The 20,156-nt window shown below is 46.1% G+C and overlaps 1 protein-coding gene across 3 annotated transcripts; it reads left to right on the plus strand.

Annotated features, from left to right (window-relative positions):
- Positions 1-1,821: 1,821 nt before the first annotated feature.
- Positions 1,822-13,678, plus strand: LOC140387709 (islet amyloid polypeptide). 3 transcript variants are annotated; one of them, XM_072470882.1, is made up of 4 exons: positions 1,822-2,128; positions 2,711-2,809; positions 5,878-5,994; positions 13,209-13,678. In XM_072470882.1, exons 2-4 carry the CDS (start codon positions 2,724-2,726, stop codon positions 13,396-13,398), a joined length of 393 nt encoding a protein of 130 aa, XP_072326983.1. In that variant the 5' UTR covers positions 1,822-2,128; positions 2,711-2,723; the 3' UTR covers positions 13,399-13,678. The 3 variants fall into 3 exon arrangements, with proteins under 3 accessions (XP_072326983.1, XP_072326984.1, XP_072326985.1); XM_072470884.1 differs by lacking the exon at positions 1,822-2,128 and adding an exon at positions 2,890-2,950; XM_072470883.1 differs by lacking the exons at positions 1,822-2,128; positions 2,711-2,809 and adding an exon at positions 2,495-2,710.
- Positions 13,679-20,156: the final 6,478 nt, after the last annotated feature.

Raw genomic sequence — 20,156 nt, forward strand, 5'->3', positions numbered from 1 at the left:
CAGCTGGAAGAAGACAAAGGGTGGTGGTTGATGGGAAATGTTCAGACTGGAGTCCAGTTACTAATGGTGTACCACATGGATCTGTTTTGGGGCCACTGCTGTTTGTCATTTATATAAATGACCTGGAGGAGGGCGTAGAAGGATGGGTGAGTAAATTTGCAGATGACACTAAAGTCGGTGGAGTTGTGCACAGTGCGGAAGGATGTTACAAGTTACAGAGGGACATAGATAAGCTGCAGCAATGGGCTGAGAGGTGGCAAATGGAGTTTAATGCAGAAAAGTGTGAGGTGATTCATTTTGGAAGGAATAACAGGAAGACAGAGTACTGGGCTAATGGTAAGATTCTTGGCAGTGTGGATGAGCAGAGAGATCTCGGTGTCCATGTACATAGATCCCTGAAAGTTGCCACCCAGGTTGAGAAGGTTGTTAAGAAGGCGTACGGTGTGTTAGCTTTTATTGGGAGAGGGATTGAGTTTCGGAGCCATGAGGTCATGTTGCAGCTGTACAAAACTCTGGTGCGGCCGCATTTGGAGTATTGCGTGCAATTCTGGTCGCCGCAGTATAGGAAGGATGTGGAAGCATTAGAAAGGGTGCAGAGGAGATTTACCAGAATGTTGCCTGCTATGGAGGGAAGATCTTATGAGAAAAGGCTGAGGGACTTGAGGTTGTTTTCGTTAGAGAGAAGGTTAAGAGATGACTTAATTGAAGCATACAAGGTGATCAGAGGATTGGATAGGATGGACAGTGAGAGCCTTTTTCCTCGGATGGTGATGTCTAGCACAAGGGGACATAGTTAAATTGAGGGGAGATAGATATAGGACAGATGTCAGAGGTAGGTTCTTTACTCAGAGAGTAGTAAGGGTGTGGAATGCCCTGCCTGCAACAGTAGTGGACTCACCAACACTAAGGGCATTCAAATGATCATTGGATAGACATATGGACGATCAAGGAATAGTGTAGATGGGCTTTAGAGTGGTTTCACAGGTCGGCACAACATCGAGGGCCGAAGGGCCTGTACTGCGCTGTAATGTTCTATGTTCTAAATCTTGGCGACAGGACAGAGGACAACATAAGCTACCTGTCTATCTTCTAGGGACAGCCAGGCAATGAAACAATGCCGACAGTGAGACTGCAACTTACTGCAGAGTATCCTACTTTGGAATAGGAAGGGCTGTGACTGAACCAGTTGGTTGCAGTCACCGCCCCCCCACCCCCCCCCCCCCAAAGAATTGGTGTGGCTTTGGTGCTGCTTCAGAAGAGTTGACCATGGTGGTAACACTATAAGGTTTAATTCTGCACGGTGGTTAGCACTGCTACCACCCAGCGTCAGACACCTGGGTTCGATTCCGGCTTTGGCTATTGGCCAAGTGCTGCCAAATGGGATTTGGTAGGTAGATAGTCCAGGTGTTTTTCATGTGTCAGTGCAGACACCATGAGCCAAAGGGTCTCTTCTGCACTGTAATTCTGTGACTGTCTGTGTGGAGTTTGTACATTCTCTCTGTCTCCGGGTGCTCTGGTTTCCTTCCACAGTCCAAAGATGTGCAGGTTAGGTGGACTGCCCATGCTAAATTGCCCGGCTGCCCAAAGATGTGCGGGTAAGATGGGGTTACAGGATTGGGCGGGGGAGTAGGCCTAGGTAGAACGCACTTTCAAAGGGTCGGTACAGACTCGAAGGGCCGAATGGCTTCCTTTTGCACTGTAGGAATTCTATGAATCAGATGCTGAGTTGCAGTGAATGATAGATTTCACAGATTGCTCTATTTTGGACTGACGTAGTGATATCCCTGTCTGTCGACACTGCTGTTGATGATTTAACGCCTGGCTTGTGACCGGGGCGGGGGCATTGAGCAATTGCCCTGCATTTATGTTTGGGGGGGAAATTGATCAAAGTGAGTTTTCCGAACTGGAAATCTCCACGGTAAGGCTGACGTCAAAAAAAAGACACTGAGAGGTGTTGGGCTTTATAAGAAGCAGAATTAACCGCCAGCAATAAGAAACAAAGGGTGAGAGAGAGGGAGAGAGGCAACACACAGCCAGCTGCCAGGAAGCAAACTCCAAGCATCCACAGGACTTTTTGAATTCTGCTGAACCCGGTTATCAGGGAGAAGGACGCCGAGGTAACTGAAAAGTAAGTGGAGAGCTTCCAACGCAGGAATGTAACACTTTCAAATCGAAATTGTTCCCATTTTTCAACATGCTGTCTTCAACTCGAATCCTCACATTGGGCTCTCTCCTCAAGGGGGAAGAATTATTGAAGACTTTAAATCACTTTTCTTTTTAAAAATTAAATTTAAAAATGTTCGCGCGTCACGTATTGCAGGCGTGTCAATGATTAGAAAGTTAAACTTGTATGTTTCCCTTTCGAGGTCGTATTAGGGGATTTGAACGAGAATGGTTGGGGTTTTGTTTTTGGTGTGTTTTGGACAACAGCAGTTTGAGAAACTGACAGGATTTGAAGTGTTGGTGCAGTTGGAGGGGCTGGTCCCACATGGTCTGCAATCGGGAAATAGACAAAGACAATAAACAAAAACTCTTCGGCCAAAGTGGCTAACTATTTTTATTTAAACGGTTAACAAACTTGGTTGGATGGTTGCAGCAGGGACCTGCAACCTAATGCAACCTAACCCAATTGCAACCTCATGCTTACAGCAGGAAGAAGACTGGATGAACATATCGGCTCAACTTTCCTTTTGTGTGTGTTCGTTTACAGGTACCAGAAAATCATGCACTGTCTGAAACTCTCTACCTTCCTCCTTATCGCCTCCGTGTCCCTGAGTTCTTTGGACGGGTCGCAAGCTGCCCCGAGCAGGTTTGTGCATGTGCAAAGAACCATTCATTCATTTTCTTTTATTTTTAAAAAAAACTTACCTGCCGTGACTCTTTTCACAGGTAAATAACTTGAGCAGCGAGTGATCAGGATTAATAATGCGCGATTGATGTCTTCAGCTGGGTAAATGTTTCCCTATTTAAAAAAATATATAAACTTACAGCTCGGATTAGCAGTTAGTTAGCAGTTCGGGTGATCGGTTAGAATGAAACAAAAGATGTAGGAATTCAACGGCGGGAAACCTGTGCTGGACGAAGCCACTCCGGATGAGAGTTGTGAGACCATCGCTGTCATAATGTTTATATTGTGAAGGTACTAGTGCAACTGAGCTTTTATATTTCTGTTTTAGCTGTGGGTATTTCATATCCCAAAATGCTTTATGGGGTGTGGTATCAGCCCAGTGGTGAGGGTTTCTGTATTGTAGAGCATCCAGATTATTAGAGCGTCTGCCAGCGAGACAATTGGCGAAATATTTCCTCGTTTTAAAATCAGTAGTTATAAGGACTGTTTCAATCTTTCCACCTTCCTCCTTATGCCAGCCTGAGTTCATCAGTAGCGCCCTCATCTCAGAGTCAGAAGATCATCTTTCCAATTTCTACCCTGCTGCCACTTGAGTACATAACCTTAGGCTGACCCTCCAGTGCAGTGCAATACTGAGGGGAGTGCTTCACTGTTAGAGGTGCTGCCCTTTGCGAGTTTAGAGTTTAAACCCTGTCTGTCCTCCCAGGTGGGTGTAAAATATTCCCAAGATTAAAGGTTCTTCCTCCACAGCCTGGCCAACATTTACCAACATTATTACATCAGGTTATCTGGTCAGTTATCTCATTGCTTTTTTTTTAGGGGGCTTACTATTTATCAGTCTGTAAATTAGCTGGTCCATTTTGAAAGCACAGTAGTCTTTGTGTTATCCGGATTTCCAGCAAGCTGAATTCTCTACCGTCTGGATTTCTGAGGGCTCGATTTATCTTTAAAAGTGACCATTTTCTGTGTTCAGATAATGTATTCTTTAAAAATGATAATAATGTAGTAAATCTTAGATTTTACATTAAAATTATGAAATCATTTTTTGGCTATTGTGCTATGACACACCTTGCCCTATGTCTGGAGTAATGTAACTCCTCGGTAACCGGTACCACCCATTTCCCCAACATGCCTGATAACAAAAGTTTTACTGTAATACAAACAGAAAATGCTGGACGAGCTTATTAGGTCTGGTAGCATCGGTGGAGAGTAAACAGAGTTAACATTTTGAATCCGTATGACTTCTTCAGAGCTGAGGCTTTAATGTGGTTTGTTGGATGTGAAATGCTAAGGTCGTGAATGGTGCTATATAAATGCAAATGCCTTCTATCTTTCCCTGTTTCCAATCTGATTTCACGTTTAATCAGTGAATACCGTGTTGACATATAGTAAATACGCAAGATGTTACATTCATTAGGTCCGCCACGTAAACGTGTGACCAGGCCACATGGGGTATTTGCTCATATAATGGATTTGGGTAGGCTATTCATATAAAACCCCCAACAAGCTTTATTCGCATTCTCTGCTCCTTCAATTCTGGCATCTGGAGCATCCCCTGATTTTAATCGTTTCACCACTTCACAGCCGTGCTTTCAGCTGTCTTTCTGCCTTTCCCCTAAGCTCTGAAATTCTCTGCATCTCTACCGTTACTCCCTCTTGTAGGATGCACCTTAAACCTTACCTCTCTAACCAAGCTTTTGACTAGCTGTCCCTCCATCTCTGCTGTGGCTCACTGTCAAATTTTGATTGGTAAGACATTTGTGAAGTGCCTTGAGACATTGTGTCATGTTGAAGGTGCTATAGAAAATGCAAGCTTTTGTTGGTGCTGTTGGGTGGATGTGTTAGATTTAAACATTCGTCAAAATAAATCAAACCTAAACAAAGTTCTGGATGTGACTTCAGTTGATGCACATAATAGTGAAAACAGGTGCCAGCAAGGGGCATAAGTACAGGTCCACTGTAAGAGCACAAAGCGAGCTGGTTATGTTCCTGTAAATGGAAGACAGCTCCAGTGTTGGAAGGTAGGTGGGTTAACAGGACAGTGACAACAGTCACCATTGAGCTTGATTCATTATGGCCAGGAAATCTGGGCTGAATGGGGATGGGGGAAATTGGGAGATGTGTTTGTAATCTGCACAGTTACCTGTTTTGTCGTTGTCTTCAACAAGACAAAATATCTTTCAAAATTTTGGGCTGATGTGCTCATGTCGTTGAGAGAGTAAATATTTCAGTGCATTATACTTACATTTTAAGTTCTGTTAAACTTCAGGTAAGAATCTTTATTTAATCCAACAAGAGCTCTGATCAGAACATTATGCAATGTTCAACAATCTAGTGACTGAAAAAGTAACATTGGTATGTCACACAAATAAGGACTTATACAGCGCCTTTAATATAGTAATACACTCCTGGGTGCATCACAGGAGAGCAATCTGCCAAAGGTTGACACTGAGTCTAAGAAAGATGCATTGGTAAAGTTGGCCAAATGTTCAATTGGGGAGGTATGTATTATGACTTATGAGAGGAGGAGAGAGAGGTGGAGAGGAAGCAATGTTTGGATGGGGGTGGGTTGGGGGGGTAGCAATTCCAGAGTTTAGAGTCTTGACAATTGACGACAAGACTGCGCAATGATATGGTGCAGGAAGAAGAGAATTCACAATATGCCACAGGTGGAGGAACACCAGTTCTCAGAGGATCGTAGAACCAAAATAAGTCTAGAGATAGGGAGAGGCAATGTCATGGAAGTTATTTACACATGAAGGTAAGAACGTCAAAATTTAGGCCTGGGATCACAGAGGTGATGGGTAAACTGGACTTGGTGCGCCTTACAATATGTTTTGTAAATGTTTTGGGTTAACATTTACAGAGGGTGGAAGGCCAGCCAGGAGAGAACTGGAAAAGTCAAGCCTGGAAGTAACCAAAGCTAGAATACACTGCTCCCCTAGTCACATCCCAAAGGGCATGTTTGCTGGTGTTTTTTCTTATCATGTTTATTGTTCCTTACAAAATCATTTATCTGCACCCTCTAGAAGCCAAGGTGTTGTGCCCCCTGAATGGAACTCTTGGTTGGCCCCAGCACTGCGGAAGAGGGCCTTATTGAGCTGGTCTGCTGCTTTACCTATGGAAGAGCTCTTCAAAGCAAAGAGGTACTATTCACCACACATTGCCTGATCCCAGGCAGGAATAGTCCAAGTGACTGGCTTTACCCCACCACTGAGTATCCTGAACACTTGTTCAGACATGAAAAGAGCTGCAGGTGCTGAAATTCTGAGATACCAAACGTAAAATGCAGGCCACCAAATGTCAGAGAAAAGAAAAGACACATCATCACAGTGAAACTATAAAAGATAAGTATATTAGTAAGAAAGACAAGGAAGAGAGGCCAGGGAATGTTAACACTGTGCAGTGTACAGTTCCAGTCTCCTTATTGCAGAAGGGTAAAAGAGGCACCAACGTCCAAAAAAGATTTTAAAAGATGATACCAGAGCTGAAAGTTTAGAACTACCAAGAAAGGGTGAACGGACTGGAGCTATTTTTATTTCAGAAGAAGGGAGGCTGAGGGGTGACCTGATAGAGGGCTTTAAAATTATGAAGGGGTTCAATAGGGTTGATAGAGGGAAAATGTTTCCAGTAATCAGAGAGACCAAAACTAGGGATCGTAAATGTAGGATCTTCACTGATAAATGCAGTAAGGAATTCGGGAGCAATGACTGTAATAGAGTGGGTAGAAAATGAAGCTCACTGCTACAGGGAGAAGTTGAGATGAATAGTATAGATATTTTTAAGGAGAAGCTGGATAGATTGATGTATGAGGGAGAAAGGAATAGAAGGGTATGTTAGTACTGTCGCATAAAGTAATGCAGGAGGAGGCTCAAGTGGAGCATAAAAACACCCATTAAGTCAGCTGGGTCGAATAGATTGTTTCTGGTATTTAATTATTTGAATTCTATGCATGAAAAGAATCTTGATTTTTAAAGACAAAACAGTAGAAGAACATAGAACATAGAACGATACAGCGCAGTACAGGCCCTTCGGCCCACGATGTTGCACCGACATGGGAAGTCAAAAAACAAAAGCCATCTAACCTACACTATGCCATTATCATCCATATGCTTATCCAATAAACTTTTAAATGCCCTTAATGTTGGCGAGTTCACTACTGTTGCAGGTAGGGCATTCCATGGCCTCACCACTCTTTGCGTAAAGAACCTACCTCTGACCTCTGTCCTATATCTATTACCCCTCAGTTTAAGGCTATGTCCCCTCGTGCCAGCCATTTCCATCCGCGGGAGAAGGCTCTCACTGTCCACCCTATCTAACCCCCTGAAGAAGAGGAAGTCACTATCAAACCTTTGTTTGTGTGTTGATCAATCCCATAGAACGTACAGTGCAGAAGGAGGCCATTCGGCCCATCGAGTCTACACCGACCCACTTAAGCCCTCACTTCCACCCTATCCCCATAACCCAATAACCCCTCCTAACCTTTTTGGTCACTAAGGGCAATTTATCATGGCCAATCCACCTAACTTCCATGTCTATGGACTGTGGGAGGAAACCGGAGCACCCAGAGGAAACCCACGTAGAAACGTGGAGAACGTGCAGACTCCGCACAGACAGTGACCCGGCGGCGAATCAAACCTAGGACCCTGGCGCTGTGAAGCCACAGTGCTATCCACTTGTGCTACCGTGCTGCCCCATCTTCAGTTCTACATCCAGTTCGAATCATGGAGAGGCCAGGGAGCTGACCGCCTGTATCACATGTCTGACAATTTGAGAGATAATTCGGGTTTTCATCCTTGAAAGCAGAACAGAAAGATTTACACTTCCTTCCTAGAGAGCAGCTTCTCCTGATCATGTCAGCATTCTCATCTTCTGATTTTTTAATCATCTAATATTAATACAGCTTAGTTTTCAAAGACTGCAATTAAAATTTCAAACCTCGTTCTCAAAAAATTAAATATTAGAACAGCAGTTACACAAAAGGAAAATACTGTGGATATTGGAAATCTGAAATTAATGCACAAAACGCTGGAAATACTTAACAGGTCAACCAGCACCCTTGGAGAAAGTAACTTTTCAGGTCACTGATCTTTCGTCAGAGCTTTGGGTCAGTTGTGAACTTTCAACGCTCGTCCATGGTCAGAAATGCAAACAAAGGAAAGTTAAACTTCAGGGTTAAGGAAATGAATGCTGATGACTAACAAAATATTAATAGAAAATTATAATATTGATTCAGTCATTTGTACATGTATTAACACTGATTGAATAGGGTCGGAGCAGCAGATTTGTGTTTGTAACATGGCTGCTGCCTTTTGATAAGACAGGGCAACAAATAACTGGAACAAATTAAGGGACAACCGGAGGATCATGTTTGTTGGAAAATTATACTTTATTCGTAAAATATCTGAAAGAACATTACAAACTTTTCAAAGTGGCCATCACAGAAAGCACAAAAATATTCAGGTTTCCACATACATCATGTTGCACTCTGAAATGCTTCAATACAGTCAAAGAAACATTACACACATTACAAAATAATATTTACAAATGGTGAAATGGTATTGAAGTTATCTAAATAGTTGCACTTAAGTTGCACTCTGAAGTGCTTCAATACAATTGTGATACATTTACTATTCACTGTATATGTTCAATGTGAGTCATTCATTCTGAGATATTCATTTTATTGAATGGTGGTTGTGGGTTATCATTCACTCAGCTGTTCCGAGTTGCTATGGCAACATACACATTTACATGTATGTTGTACGTCTGGAGCTATGAAGTGTTGGGTAGAGCCTCCAATGTTCTTTCCATCACATGACTGACCAGCAATCTCTCCCGCTCTCACAACCTGCCATTAGTGGGTGTTGGAAGGAATTGCAGGTTAATACTCGACTTACACCACCTTTGACAAAGAGTCATCCAGACTCTGAAACATAGGCTCCCATCTCTCTCCACACCTGCTGAGAATGTCCAGTATTTTCTGTTTTTGTTTCAGATTCCAGCATCCGCTGCAATTTGCTTTTAACACTCAACCTATTTGGCTGTGCTATGAATGCACCTTTCTTGACCATCAAGTCCTGAACCTGGACTTGAACTGAAGCATCTGGCTCAGAGACAGTTCACTGCCCACTTTGCCACATGTGTGAATGATGGGTCATTTCAAACTCACACTCTAACCTCAGGTTTTAGGCTGTTTCAATTTATACTATTGAGAAGCATGATTTACTTATCTGCTTGTCACTGTTTATGATTGGTGACTCTCAGCCCCATTTTCAAGGTGCAATTTAAGGGAGGCAGGGTAAACAAGAATAGAAGAAATTGGTAGTGTTCTGACATAATAAAGGGGATAATAAAGTAACTGCTGATTTTCAAGCTGCTTTATTGCAATTATGTCGCAGAAGTGTTCCTGTCTCATGATCATCTTTAATGATACAAAATCAGAAAAGTGAAAACATTTGTGAAGTGGTTGATATTTTTTATAAAGACCTTTGTAATCTGACAGTAGGCGAAATTCTCCGTTTGGGAGACTAAGGGCGCGATGTACTGGCTGTTCCCGCCAGCGGGATATTCCAGTCCCATGCCAGCGAATAGATTTCCCACTGACAACAGCGGGTCGTTACAGCCCGCTCGAGGCCGCCCCTATCGCCGTATACATGAGGCGGGTTGGTCGGTAAATCCCACCTTAAGTGTTGACGCCAGTACTGAAATGCATGCGTTTTACGTTCTCATTGGGGGCGCTATTTCTGGAGCAATTCAGGACCGGCTAATGGGCCCGCACTCTGCTGCGCATATTCCAAGCAATTCCCAGCCCAACAGGCATTCTAACCACCAGGGCCGAAGTTAGCGCCAAAGAGCCTGGCAGCTGGAGCTGTTATCAAGAGCTTCTCTTACCACACACTCACTGCAGCCATCAAGATAGTTCAGAGAAGACCTGCCCCCTGAGGTCGGGGGTCCGAGGTGGACCCCAGCTCCAACCCAGTGAGGAATGGAGGGAAACCCTATTCTCTGGCGTAGGCCGCAGACTCAAGCCTGCCCTCCTGAACACTGCCTGGGAGTTGGTGACAGAGATAGTCATATTGCCAGTCTCACGAGGAGGAGACAGCTGGAGATCAGAATAGTAGGGGTCACTCGTGAGGCCTCTGCCCTGAGAGGGGCAGAGAACCAGAGAGGGTTCTGTGGACTGAGGTGCAGGTATCCTCTGGTTGGAGTCGCTCAGCTGATCCCCTGTTTCCTCTTCAATGGGGCAGAATGTGCCAACACCTGGTTGGCCCCTGATTGAGTTTGGCTTTTGATGATACAGCTGGGTATGATGGTGTCCAGAGGGGCAGATTGAGATTGGGTGGGTTCCTAGATGACTAGAGCCCTTCTGAGCATTTAAAGGACACAGGCAGCACTCAGCAGTGTGAGCAGCCAGGAGCCTGGAAGCAGCACCAAAGGGGCACATTTAACAGACAGACTGCAGCAATGGCGGACTGACCCCGACCCCGAGGGGGTCACCCCAAGTCTGCGGACTTGGCACCAAGTCCACCCCTAGTGCCCCTGGTCTGGGCAACTTTCCCCCAGCAAGCCCAACAGTTTTCAAGGGTTTTTCAGTGCTTATTTAGCCTCCCGCTCCCCCTCCACAGCAATGGCGCCCAGTCCCCATTTGTAGATACATGTAGTAATTCACACCTGCGAGACTTCCGCCTGAGAGGAGTGGAGCATCGCGGAAGGGCGGAGGCTACTATGTCCAACTCGTTAATCACAACCAACCAATGCTGGTTTTGCATGCCCCTACTAGCACGGGGCACAAACCTGATTATCAACACCAGCGAGGGAGCACGGTGCCCAAATCGGCGCCGGGTGCGGACCTCGGTTTTAGCCGGACACCCGATTCTCTGCCTGGTTGCAGTTTGTGTTTACACCATTGCAAGGTGGAGAATTTTGCCCAGTGTTTTATTCAGTCCATGAAGCAGAAAAGTTAGGTTCAGAACCAACAAAATGAAACGAGTGCTGAACTATAAAAACAAACACCTAAAATCATTCACCTGAGGAAGGAGCAGTGCTCCGAAAGTTAGTGATTTGAAACAAACCTGTTGGACTTTAACCTTGTGTTGTAAGACTTCTTACCATAAAAACAAAACCAGCAGAGTGCCATTTAGAGGAAGGCATACCATAATGTATGATGTTCAACCTCAAGACACCAGGAAAGACCATTGGAGTCAATGGAGCCACAAGATTGACTCCTCTGAAGGGATTTTCCAGCCTGACATTGTCGCCAGTGGAACAGGAAAATTTGGACTTCTAACAGCTCTCCAGATATTTCCATCCCACCCGCGGCATTGCCCATCGTTGTCAGGCCAGGACGTCCCACCCTTCACTTCAGAAGTCTGATTTATGCATTAAGATTTCTCACCTAGAAAGCAAATATCCAGTTGGTAACTTGATTGTGCTAGATGAGAGAAAACGGGTGGGCACAGATTGGTATAAGGCCAGCCTTGTATTAGGAAGTTTTTCATACAAAGAATGATGAATACTCCCAGGATAGAGGAGGCAGAAACATTGTTAAGAAATAATTGGATTCCAAAATGGGGACACTTGTATCGTTCAAAGTAGTTGAAATAAGATGTGTTGAAAGGCCTTCTAATACACAATTATCTTGTAATTTGATGTTGACAGGGAGATAAGGCTGGCCGTGGTACAAGTAATGATTGATTGTAGGTCTTGAAGGTTGGCTTTAAATTGGATCTTCTTAGTTGGCTAATTATCCTGAGGGCCTAGCACTGTGCTCACCTTGTTGGAAAAGAAACATCCATGCCATGAGGCTGCTAGTGACTAGAGCCTGTTTGTCGCTTTTGGGTGCAATCTGCAGGTGCATTTTTGGATATAGTGGCTTCGTTTCATCTTGTGGCAGGGGTCTTGTAGTCATTTTGGGCCATACTTGTATTATCCTGTTGGATAGTACAAAATCTGTGTTCACTATTCATGGGGCTTGTGCAGCTCCATCCAGCTTAGATTCTTATCCTCTCGGCTGATAGGAAATGGCAAATGTGCGAATGAAAGAAATAGTGATTTAAAAATCAATTTTGAAATACTAGCTAATATTTTTGAATCTAGATCACAAAAAGATATTTAATCTTGAACTTCCAAAACCACATAAAATTACATTATACAGATCCTTATAAACTTGCCCCTGTAAAATATTGTTAAATGCTTACATGCTAGGACTAACCTAACTATCAGACACTGGTTTGCAGAAGCCGAGTGGGAAGAAACCCAGCTAATATTGTCTTAAAAGAGCTATAGGTTTCATTCTGGATTAATAACATTTTTCATACGATATTATTCTTAACAATATTTCCCTTCTGCAACTGAGCTGATGTTTTGGCAATATTGCTGTCCGACTTACTGTTTAATTTACAGTTTCATAACTTTTAAGAATTCATTCACAGGTTGTAGGCGTGCTGGCTAGTCCAAGCATTTATTGCCCATCCTTAATTGCCCTTTGGAAGATGATGGTGAGCTGCCTTCTTGAACCGCTGCTGTCCATGTGATCTAGGTACACCCACAGTGCTGTTAGGTAGGGAGTTCCAGATTTTGACCCAGGGGGATATAGTTCCAAGTGAGTGGCTTGGAGGGGAACTTCCAGGTGGTGGTGTCCCCATCTGCTCTCCTTGTTTTTCTAGATGGTAGTGGTCATAAGTTTGGAAGGTACTGCCTAAGGAGCCTTGGTGAGTCCTTGCAATGCATCTTGCAGATGATACTCTCTGCTCCTACTCTACGTAGGTGATGGAGGGAGTGAACGTTTGTGGATGGGTTGCCAATCAAGCAGGTTGTTTTGTCGTTGCTGGAGGTGAACTCGTCCAGGCAGAATTAGGAAGTGCTTGACTTATTAGTTGGTTATTTCCAAAAACATTTGACATTTCCAAAACATTTTCTCTTATATACAATCTATACATAAGATTTGGAAACTTGTCTGCATTTGGGAGGGAAATTAGGAGGTGTTTTTATTGCATAATAGACATTAGAAATCTAGGATTCTTTCTCTAAAAGTCTATGGAGCTTGGAACAATTGTAGGTTTCAATTACGATTTATAGATATTTTTGTTAGGTAAGAGTATTACAGTATTAAGGCAAAGAGCAGCAAAGACAGGTAAATGGCATTGAGGTACAGATAGGCCTTGATTTAATTGACTGTCAGAACAGGTTTGAGGACCCAGGCCTATTCCTAAAGTTCCCATGATGCATTCGAATCAGAGTTACAATGACATTTTTCTCACTGGACCTCCGGAATAAGCTAGAGCTTTTATCTTGCTCCCCTGTACCACAAAGAGCAGCCAACCTAACAGAGCCTATTGTTCACTCTTCTTTACTCTTGCAGCATTCATGTGAAAAAGAGGATGTGCAACACTGCCACCTGTGTGACGCAACGTCTGGCAGACTTTCTGAGTCGTTCCAACAATAAGCTGGGTGCCTTCTACATGCCAACAAACGTGGGATCGAACACTTATGGCAAAAGGGACACCGTGGGGCTGTACAGCAGAGAACTCTTCAGTTATCTCCAACGCTAGAACTCAAGAGCATTCCAGGGCCATTTTCTTAAAAGTTAGCAGATTCTTTCTGTAGCTCCAACATCAGTAGAGGATGTTAATGCAGTTTTAGAAGTTTCAAGCAGTGGTGTCCTGCTTCACTGTCCCTGGCTCGTAGTGCTTTGGAACGACAGTATGGATATGATCAGGTTCATTGCTCGATGTATGAAGTTCCCTGCATGTTTTTAATTTAAAGAAACCTGCTGGTACTACATGAATTAATTGTAATAACTAAGTTATTTTGAATCTATTAAAGACAAATATTGAGAATTTTTTTAAAAAGCTGGACTATATTTGAATTTCTATGTCCGTACCATTGTGAGAGGAGCATAAAATGTATGTTTCTGGTCAGTAAGGTGTATGATATGTGAAGAAACTAATTGTGATGCTCAGGAATTTCCGAACAAAACTACTCTGAAATGTGTGCCGATGCTACCCATTCGTCTGGTTTGACATACTCTCTCCCTACCTTGAAGGATACACCCCACCTATATAAACACAAAGAGAACTTTGAGGCTTAGTGACACACTAATGTAAACAGAAATAGTCTCAGAGTGTAACCAATTAAAGTCAGCACACTGTAAGGGCAAGCTTCATGCTGTTTGCCTAACTAGGATCACCCTAGCCCTTAAGATGCTGGTTTTCAAGGTGTCTGAAGTCAATTGAGAAGTATCTCAGCCCCAGTGACCGTCTACCCTTTCAGATCCCATTGGTGAGTCAAACCTGATGGTCATTTATCAACCTGATAGAGGTAGATGAACAGGAATGGGATGATCTTTGACTGGAGCAGGCAGACTGATATGGATTAATAGGTTATCAGGCAAGAAGGAATCTGAGCACTCACTAAGTTGACAGCAGGAAGCAAGAATTGTCCTGGAGCAGCAGCAGGAGGTACAGCTCATCGAAACAATCTCATGACTCCAGAATGGACCCATATTGTACTATATCCATGGTACCAGTGTTGGAGATTGCGGCCCATTTGGCTAAACAGCTGATGCATGATGCAGAGCAAGACCAGCATCCTGGGTTCAATTCCTGTACTGGCTAAGGTTATTCATGAATGTCAACCTTCTAAACCTTGCCCTTTGCCTGAGGTTAAATCACCAGCAGTCAGCCCTCCCCCTCAAAGGGGAAAGCAGCCTCTGGTCACCTGGGACTATGACGGCTTTACCTTACCTGTTGGAGATTGATTCTGCAACACATGGAGCATGAATATTTTTGACAGGGGCATACATGTTCATATAGTTAGTCTCAGTTAGCACCTCCAGACGCCGCGGTCCCAATACCTAACATATTCTTCAGTTATTTGGGAGGGGTCTGCCTCCAGAATGATGGAGCTAAGTAGGACAGCTCAAGACATGCCATTTTGACGTTATATTTGTCCAAGCCTATTGTCACACTCCAAGCTTACGCATCACCAACTTAATGAAAATCTTCATGCAAAGAAAGTCAGCAAAATGGCACGGTGGCACAGTGCTTAGAAGCGCCTGGAACCCAGGGTCGATTCTGACCTTGGGTGACTGTGTGGAGTCTGCATTTTCTCCCCGGGCCTGCGTGAGTTTTTCAGGCTTCCTTGCACAGTATAAAGATGTGCAGGTTAGGCTGATTGGCCATGCTAAATTGCCCCCTACTATTCAAACAGGTGGGGTTACAGGGAAAGGGAAGGGTGATGGGCCTAGTTAGGGCTCTCTTTCAGCCTTCTTTCCTGTGACTATTTCCTTTTTCCACAATGCCATGCCTGAGCTTGGACCTGGATCTCAAGGCCTCAAAAAAAGCTTTAGATTTCTTGCCTAAGAACTCAAACTCAAGAAGGAGAACAGTTTAGAGATCTTCTCAGAAGTTTAAACTCTTTTGATAACTAAAATTGCCGTCACTGAAGGCAAGAATGCCTTTTCTCTTTCCCAATGATGTCTTTAACTAAAAATGGCATCCTCAGAGTCCTCTGATATTGATATGAATGAACTGTCAAAGCAGACACCCTTATATCATCTAAACATTATCTCCAAGATGCCCTCTGGACCCATGCAAATATTTCAGGCCGCCTCACGCCGTATCCTTATACTTAGGTTCTTGTTCAAGATGACAAATGGAAGACAGCCGATTCCAAAACAAATTAACTAGCAACAGAAAATCATCTTTGCATGAGGCATGCTTTTTTCAGAAATTCCTCAAGCAGACGCATGAAAATCATTATTTAAAATGCCATCCAACATGTGAAAACATTGAATAGAATGGCTGGCAATGGGCAATCTTACCTCACTCCTTTTCTGATACTAATCCACATCTGTATCTTAAAGAGAAAATTCAGCAGTGTACTTCCAGGCTCTTCATGAAGACGGCTTAAGGAACCAGGTTGAAAACCTTGAGAATGTCGATAAAAATAATGTTACATTTGCATCCCCTGAGCTCCATGATGTTCCACAATCTTGTTTTGTGCCATAACAATACCAACAACAAGAACGTGCATTTAATTATGTATTTAATGTAGAAAACATCCCAAGACACTTTGCAAGAGCATTAGTAAATAAAATGTGGCGATGGTGAGAACTGTACAAGATAGATGGTTGCACCTGAACCGTAATGGGACCAGTGCCCTTGCAAGAAGGTCTGCTAGTGCTGTTGGGGACGGTTTGAACTAACTTGGCAGGGGGGTGGGATCCTGAGAGAATGTTCAGTGGGAGGAGATGCACAGCCAAAATTAGAAGAGACAGCAAATGAGTCAGGAAGGCATAGACGTTATAGGCCAGTTAAGTCACAAGGGAGTTTATCAAGGTTGGATGGTATTTATTTTAATGCAAGGAGTCTGACGAACAAGGCAGATGAGTTGAGGGCAGAAATTTATAAAAAGGGGCATTGTTATGACACCCTGGGCTAGTGTGCAGTCAATTCCAGCCCCACTTGACCGAGAGTCACAACATAATTGGAATTATCTATCAATTCTTAGAGAGTCTTTGTCTGCCCAATAACTAGGGTCACTAGGCTTGTAAATTTAAACACAATTAATTTGTATTAATAACAATAACTATAATTAAATAGACAGAAAATACAACTGGTTAACTATTATGTAATTCTCACCCACCCCTCTTTAAATCACCCCACCCTCCACACTCACAAGATAATCAAATACAGGGGAAAGAGGGGTGGAAAGAAAAATAAAACTAAGTGTAAAAGAATAAAAGTATTTGTTTCAGATAGACATCTTCCAGTTTGATTATTTTGTGTATATCCTTCAGTTGGGGGAGGTTCTTGCTTTCAGTGACTAATGGTTTTCACTGTAGATTCATCAGGATCTCAAGACTTCTCTGCAGTCTCAGAAACCAGCAGGCAAGAAACCTTTTTGTAGAAAGAGAGAGAGAGAAACTCCCAGCTTCTTCTCTCAGTGCTCAGGAGAGTTCTTGTTATCTTCCTGGGTCCTCTGAAAACCTCCCACATGGCTGAAGCCAATCACTGTCCATTGCCGGGCAGAATACAGTCTTTGGCCAATCCATTGGCCAACAACCAGCCAATCAAACTAAATTCATCCGATCTCTGGGGTGCCAGAAAGTCTGAGTTATTTTGTTGAAAGTTTAAATCTTCATAGCATAGTATACTTTTGCAACCTTTGAGTTCATTCGTTCCTCTGTTCGACTTGAATGTATATGTCCATTAAATATCCATGGATCAAAAACAATATGAAATGAAATGAAAAACATCAAAGTAAAAGAAATGGGGAATCAGGGAATCAACAGGGACAGTCCTTCCAGTATGATGTCATTGCTGTCACTAAGACATTGTTGAGAGGAGCAGTATTGGCAGTTCAATATTCCAGAATATAGGGGGCTGGATTCTCCGATTCTGGGACGCCCGTGTGGGAATGGTGCCATTTTACGCCAGAAAAACTGAGGCAAAACGGCCACCGATTCCCTGTTTTGCTGGGGGCTAGCATGACGGAAGCATAGAGCACCCGGCTCTAGCTGCCGAATTGCCCTGGAGAATTGTCGGGTCCGTGGCTGCGCATGCGCACGGCGGCAGCCTGCAGTTGCCACTACATGGCGGACACAGCCCGCGGCCAAGGCCCACAAAATAGTGCCCCCCGTTTGGTCTGCTCCTGCGGCTGGACCACCCCCCCACAGTGCACCCAACCCCGAATAATGTCCCCCCTGCCCGCGGATCGGCCCTCCCCTGACTGTGGCGACGCTGGATTGAGTCCGCAGCCGTCACGCCGAGTTCCCGACTGGTGAGACCACACGTGTCTCACGCCATTAGGAACATTTAAGAAGCATTTAGATGTGCCCTTGCGATGCCTCTTCTTCAGCGATCACTCGCTAACGAGTACGATTACTGACCTAAGAAACTCTGTGTTACTGGTCATGGCTTCTTGCATGGCTGCTGAGCCTGATCCTAGAGCTACATCTTCAACTGCACACTTAGCAGGTGTTTCCGGGAGCTGGGACCGGTCCTTGGTGTCTCGATCACTGGTATTCCTTTCTTAGTCTCCTTTTCCGGGCCTCCTCTTGCCTCCAGGTGACCTCGAAGAATTCTGTCCCTTCAATCAGGAGGTTCTTCCAAGTAGGTCTCTTCTGAGCAAGGGCCTGCCAGGTGTTGACGGCGATGTTGCATTTCTTGAGATAAGGGGCGGGATTCTCCGATAATCGGCGCGATTGTCGGGACCCGGCGGCAAAAACGGCGCGGATCACTCCCGCGTCGGTCCCCCCCAAACGGCGCAAAGTCTCCGGCCACGAATGGGCTAGTAGCGATGTGAAGCCATTCGCGGCGGCGTCATCGGCGCCAGCCGGCGTCACAGCACAAAAGACACCGCACCCCCCCCCCACCCCAGGAGACCCGACAAAATGGCCGCCCGCCACGCAGCACCGAGGTTCCAGGAGCGCGACATTGAGGCGCTCCTGGACGCAGTAGAGGAGAGGAGGGAGGCCCTGTACCCCGGACACGGCTGCAGGGTCGCCCCTCGCCTCAGCCGCCGCCTGTGGAGGGAGGTGGCAGAGGCCGTCAGCGCTGTGGCTGTGACACCAAGCACAGGCGTCCAGTGCCACAAGAAGGTGAATGACCTCGTCAGGGCAGCCAGGGTGAGTACCGCGCCCCCCCCCCCCCCCCCCACAATGTGCGGCACACCCCCAGGTGCAACCAACCCTAACCCTAACCCTAATGTGCTGCGCACCTCTGCCAATATACGCACCCGCTGGACTGCATTTATATGCCTGTCAAACACTGTTGCCCTTTATCCCTGCCACCCACCCGCCCGCCCCCCCACAGGAGAAGCGCGCACACAACAACAGGGAGCGTGAGAGGACTGGAGGGGGCACAGCTGGTGAGAGACCACTCACCGTTCATGAGGAGAGGACCCTGGAACTGGCAGGTGGGCCCGAGGACCGGGAGGTTGCCGATGCAGAGGCCGGGGGCACCCCACCAAGTGAGACACCTACGGCACGTCCCCATTCCTCTATATCCCCCCTCCCCTATATCCCCCATATCCTCCCTCCCCATATCCCCCTCCCCATATCCCCCTCCCCATATCCCCCCTACCCCCCATATCCCCCTCCCCATATCCCGCCTCCCCATATCCCCCATTCCCCCATATCCCCTATATCCCCCTCCCCATATCCCCCTCCCCATACCCCCTATCGCCCATATATCCCATATCCCCCCTCCCCCATATCCTCCATATCCCCACTCCCCCATATCCCCCCTCCCCCATATCCCCCATATCCCCACTCCCCCATATCCCCCCTCCCCCATATCCCCCTTTCCCATAACCCCCTCCCCCATATCCCCCATATCCTCCCCATATCACCCATATCCCCCCTCCCCCACATCCCTCATATCCCCCCTCCCCCATATTCGCCTCCCCATATCCCCCATATACTCCTTGCCCATATCCCCCCTCCCCATATCACCCCTCCCCCATATCCCCTCTCCCATATCCCCCTCCCCATATCCCCCTTCCCCATATCCGCCATATCCCCCCTCCCCCATATACCCCCTCCCCCATATCCCCCTATCACCGCCTGCATGTCTAACCATGCATGCTGTGTTGTGTATTGCAGGACCAAATGTCAAGGCACCCATCCCCGCGGATGCCGACCGCCCGCAGGACGCCCCAGGGTGTCCACGCGACACGGACAGGCCCGGCCCCTCCACCATGCGATGCCCACACAATGCCCCTGGGTGGCCATGAGACAGGAACAGGCCCGGAGCAACAGGGAGACGCAACCCCGTCTCGTGTGGATGCGGCAACGCAGGCGTGTGACACCCAGCGTCGAGGGGGGCAGCCACAGGCCCCCGTCGCAGCTGAGCCAGGACAGCCCTACCCAGGACAGCCCTACCCAGGACAGCCCTACCCAGGACAGCCCTACCCAGGACAGCCCTACCCAGGACAGCCCTACCCAGGACAGCCCTACCCAGGACACCACTACCCAGGACAGCCCTACCCAGGACAGCCCTACCCAGGACACCACTACCCAGGACAGCCCTACCCAGGACACCACTACCCAGGACACCACTACCCAGGACAGCCCTACCCAGGACACCACTACCCAGGACACCACTACCCAGGACACCACTACCCAGGACAGCCCTACCCAGGACAGCCCTACCCAGGACAGCCCTACCCAGGACAGCCCTACCCAGGACACCACTACCCAGGACAGCCCTACCCAGGACAGCCCTACCCAGGACACCACTACCCAGGACAGCCCTACCCAGGACAGCCCTACCCAGGACACCACTACCCAGGACAGCCCTAC

The sequence above is a fragment of the Scyliorhinus torazame genome, chromosome 13 (genome assembly GCF_047496885.1).
Source record: "Scyliorhinus torazame isolate Kashiwa2021f chromosome 13, sScyTor2.1, whole genome shotgun sequence".
In the NCBI taxonomy this organism is placed as follows: domain Eukaryota; kingdom Metazoa; phylum Chordata; class Chondrichthyes; order Carcharhiniformes; family Scyliorhinidae; genus Scyliorhinus; species Scyliorhinus torazame.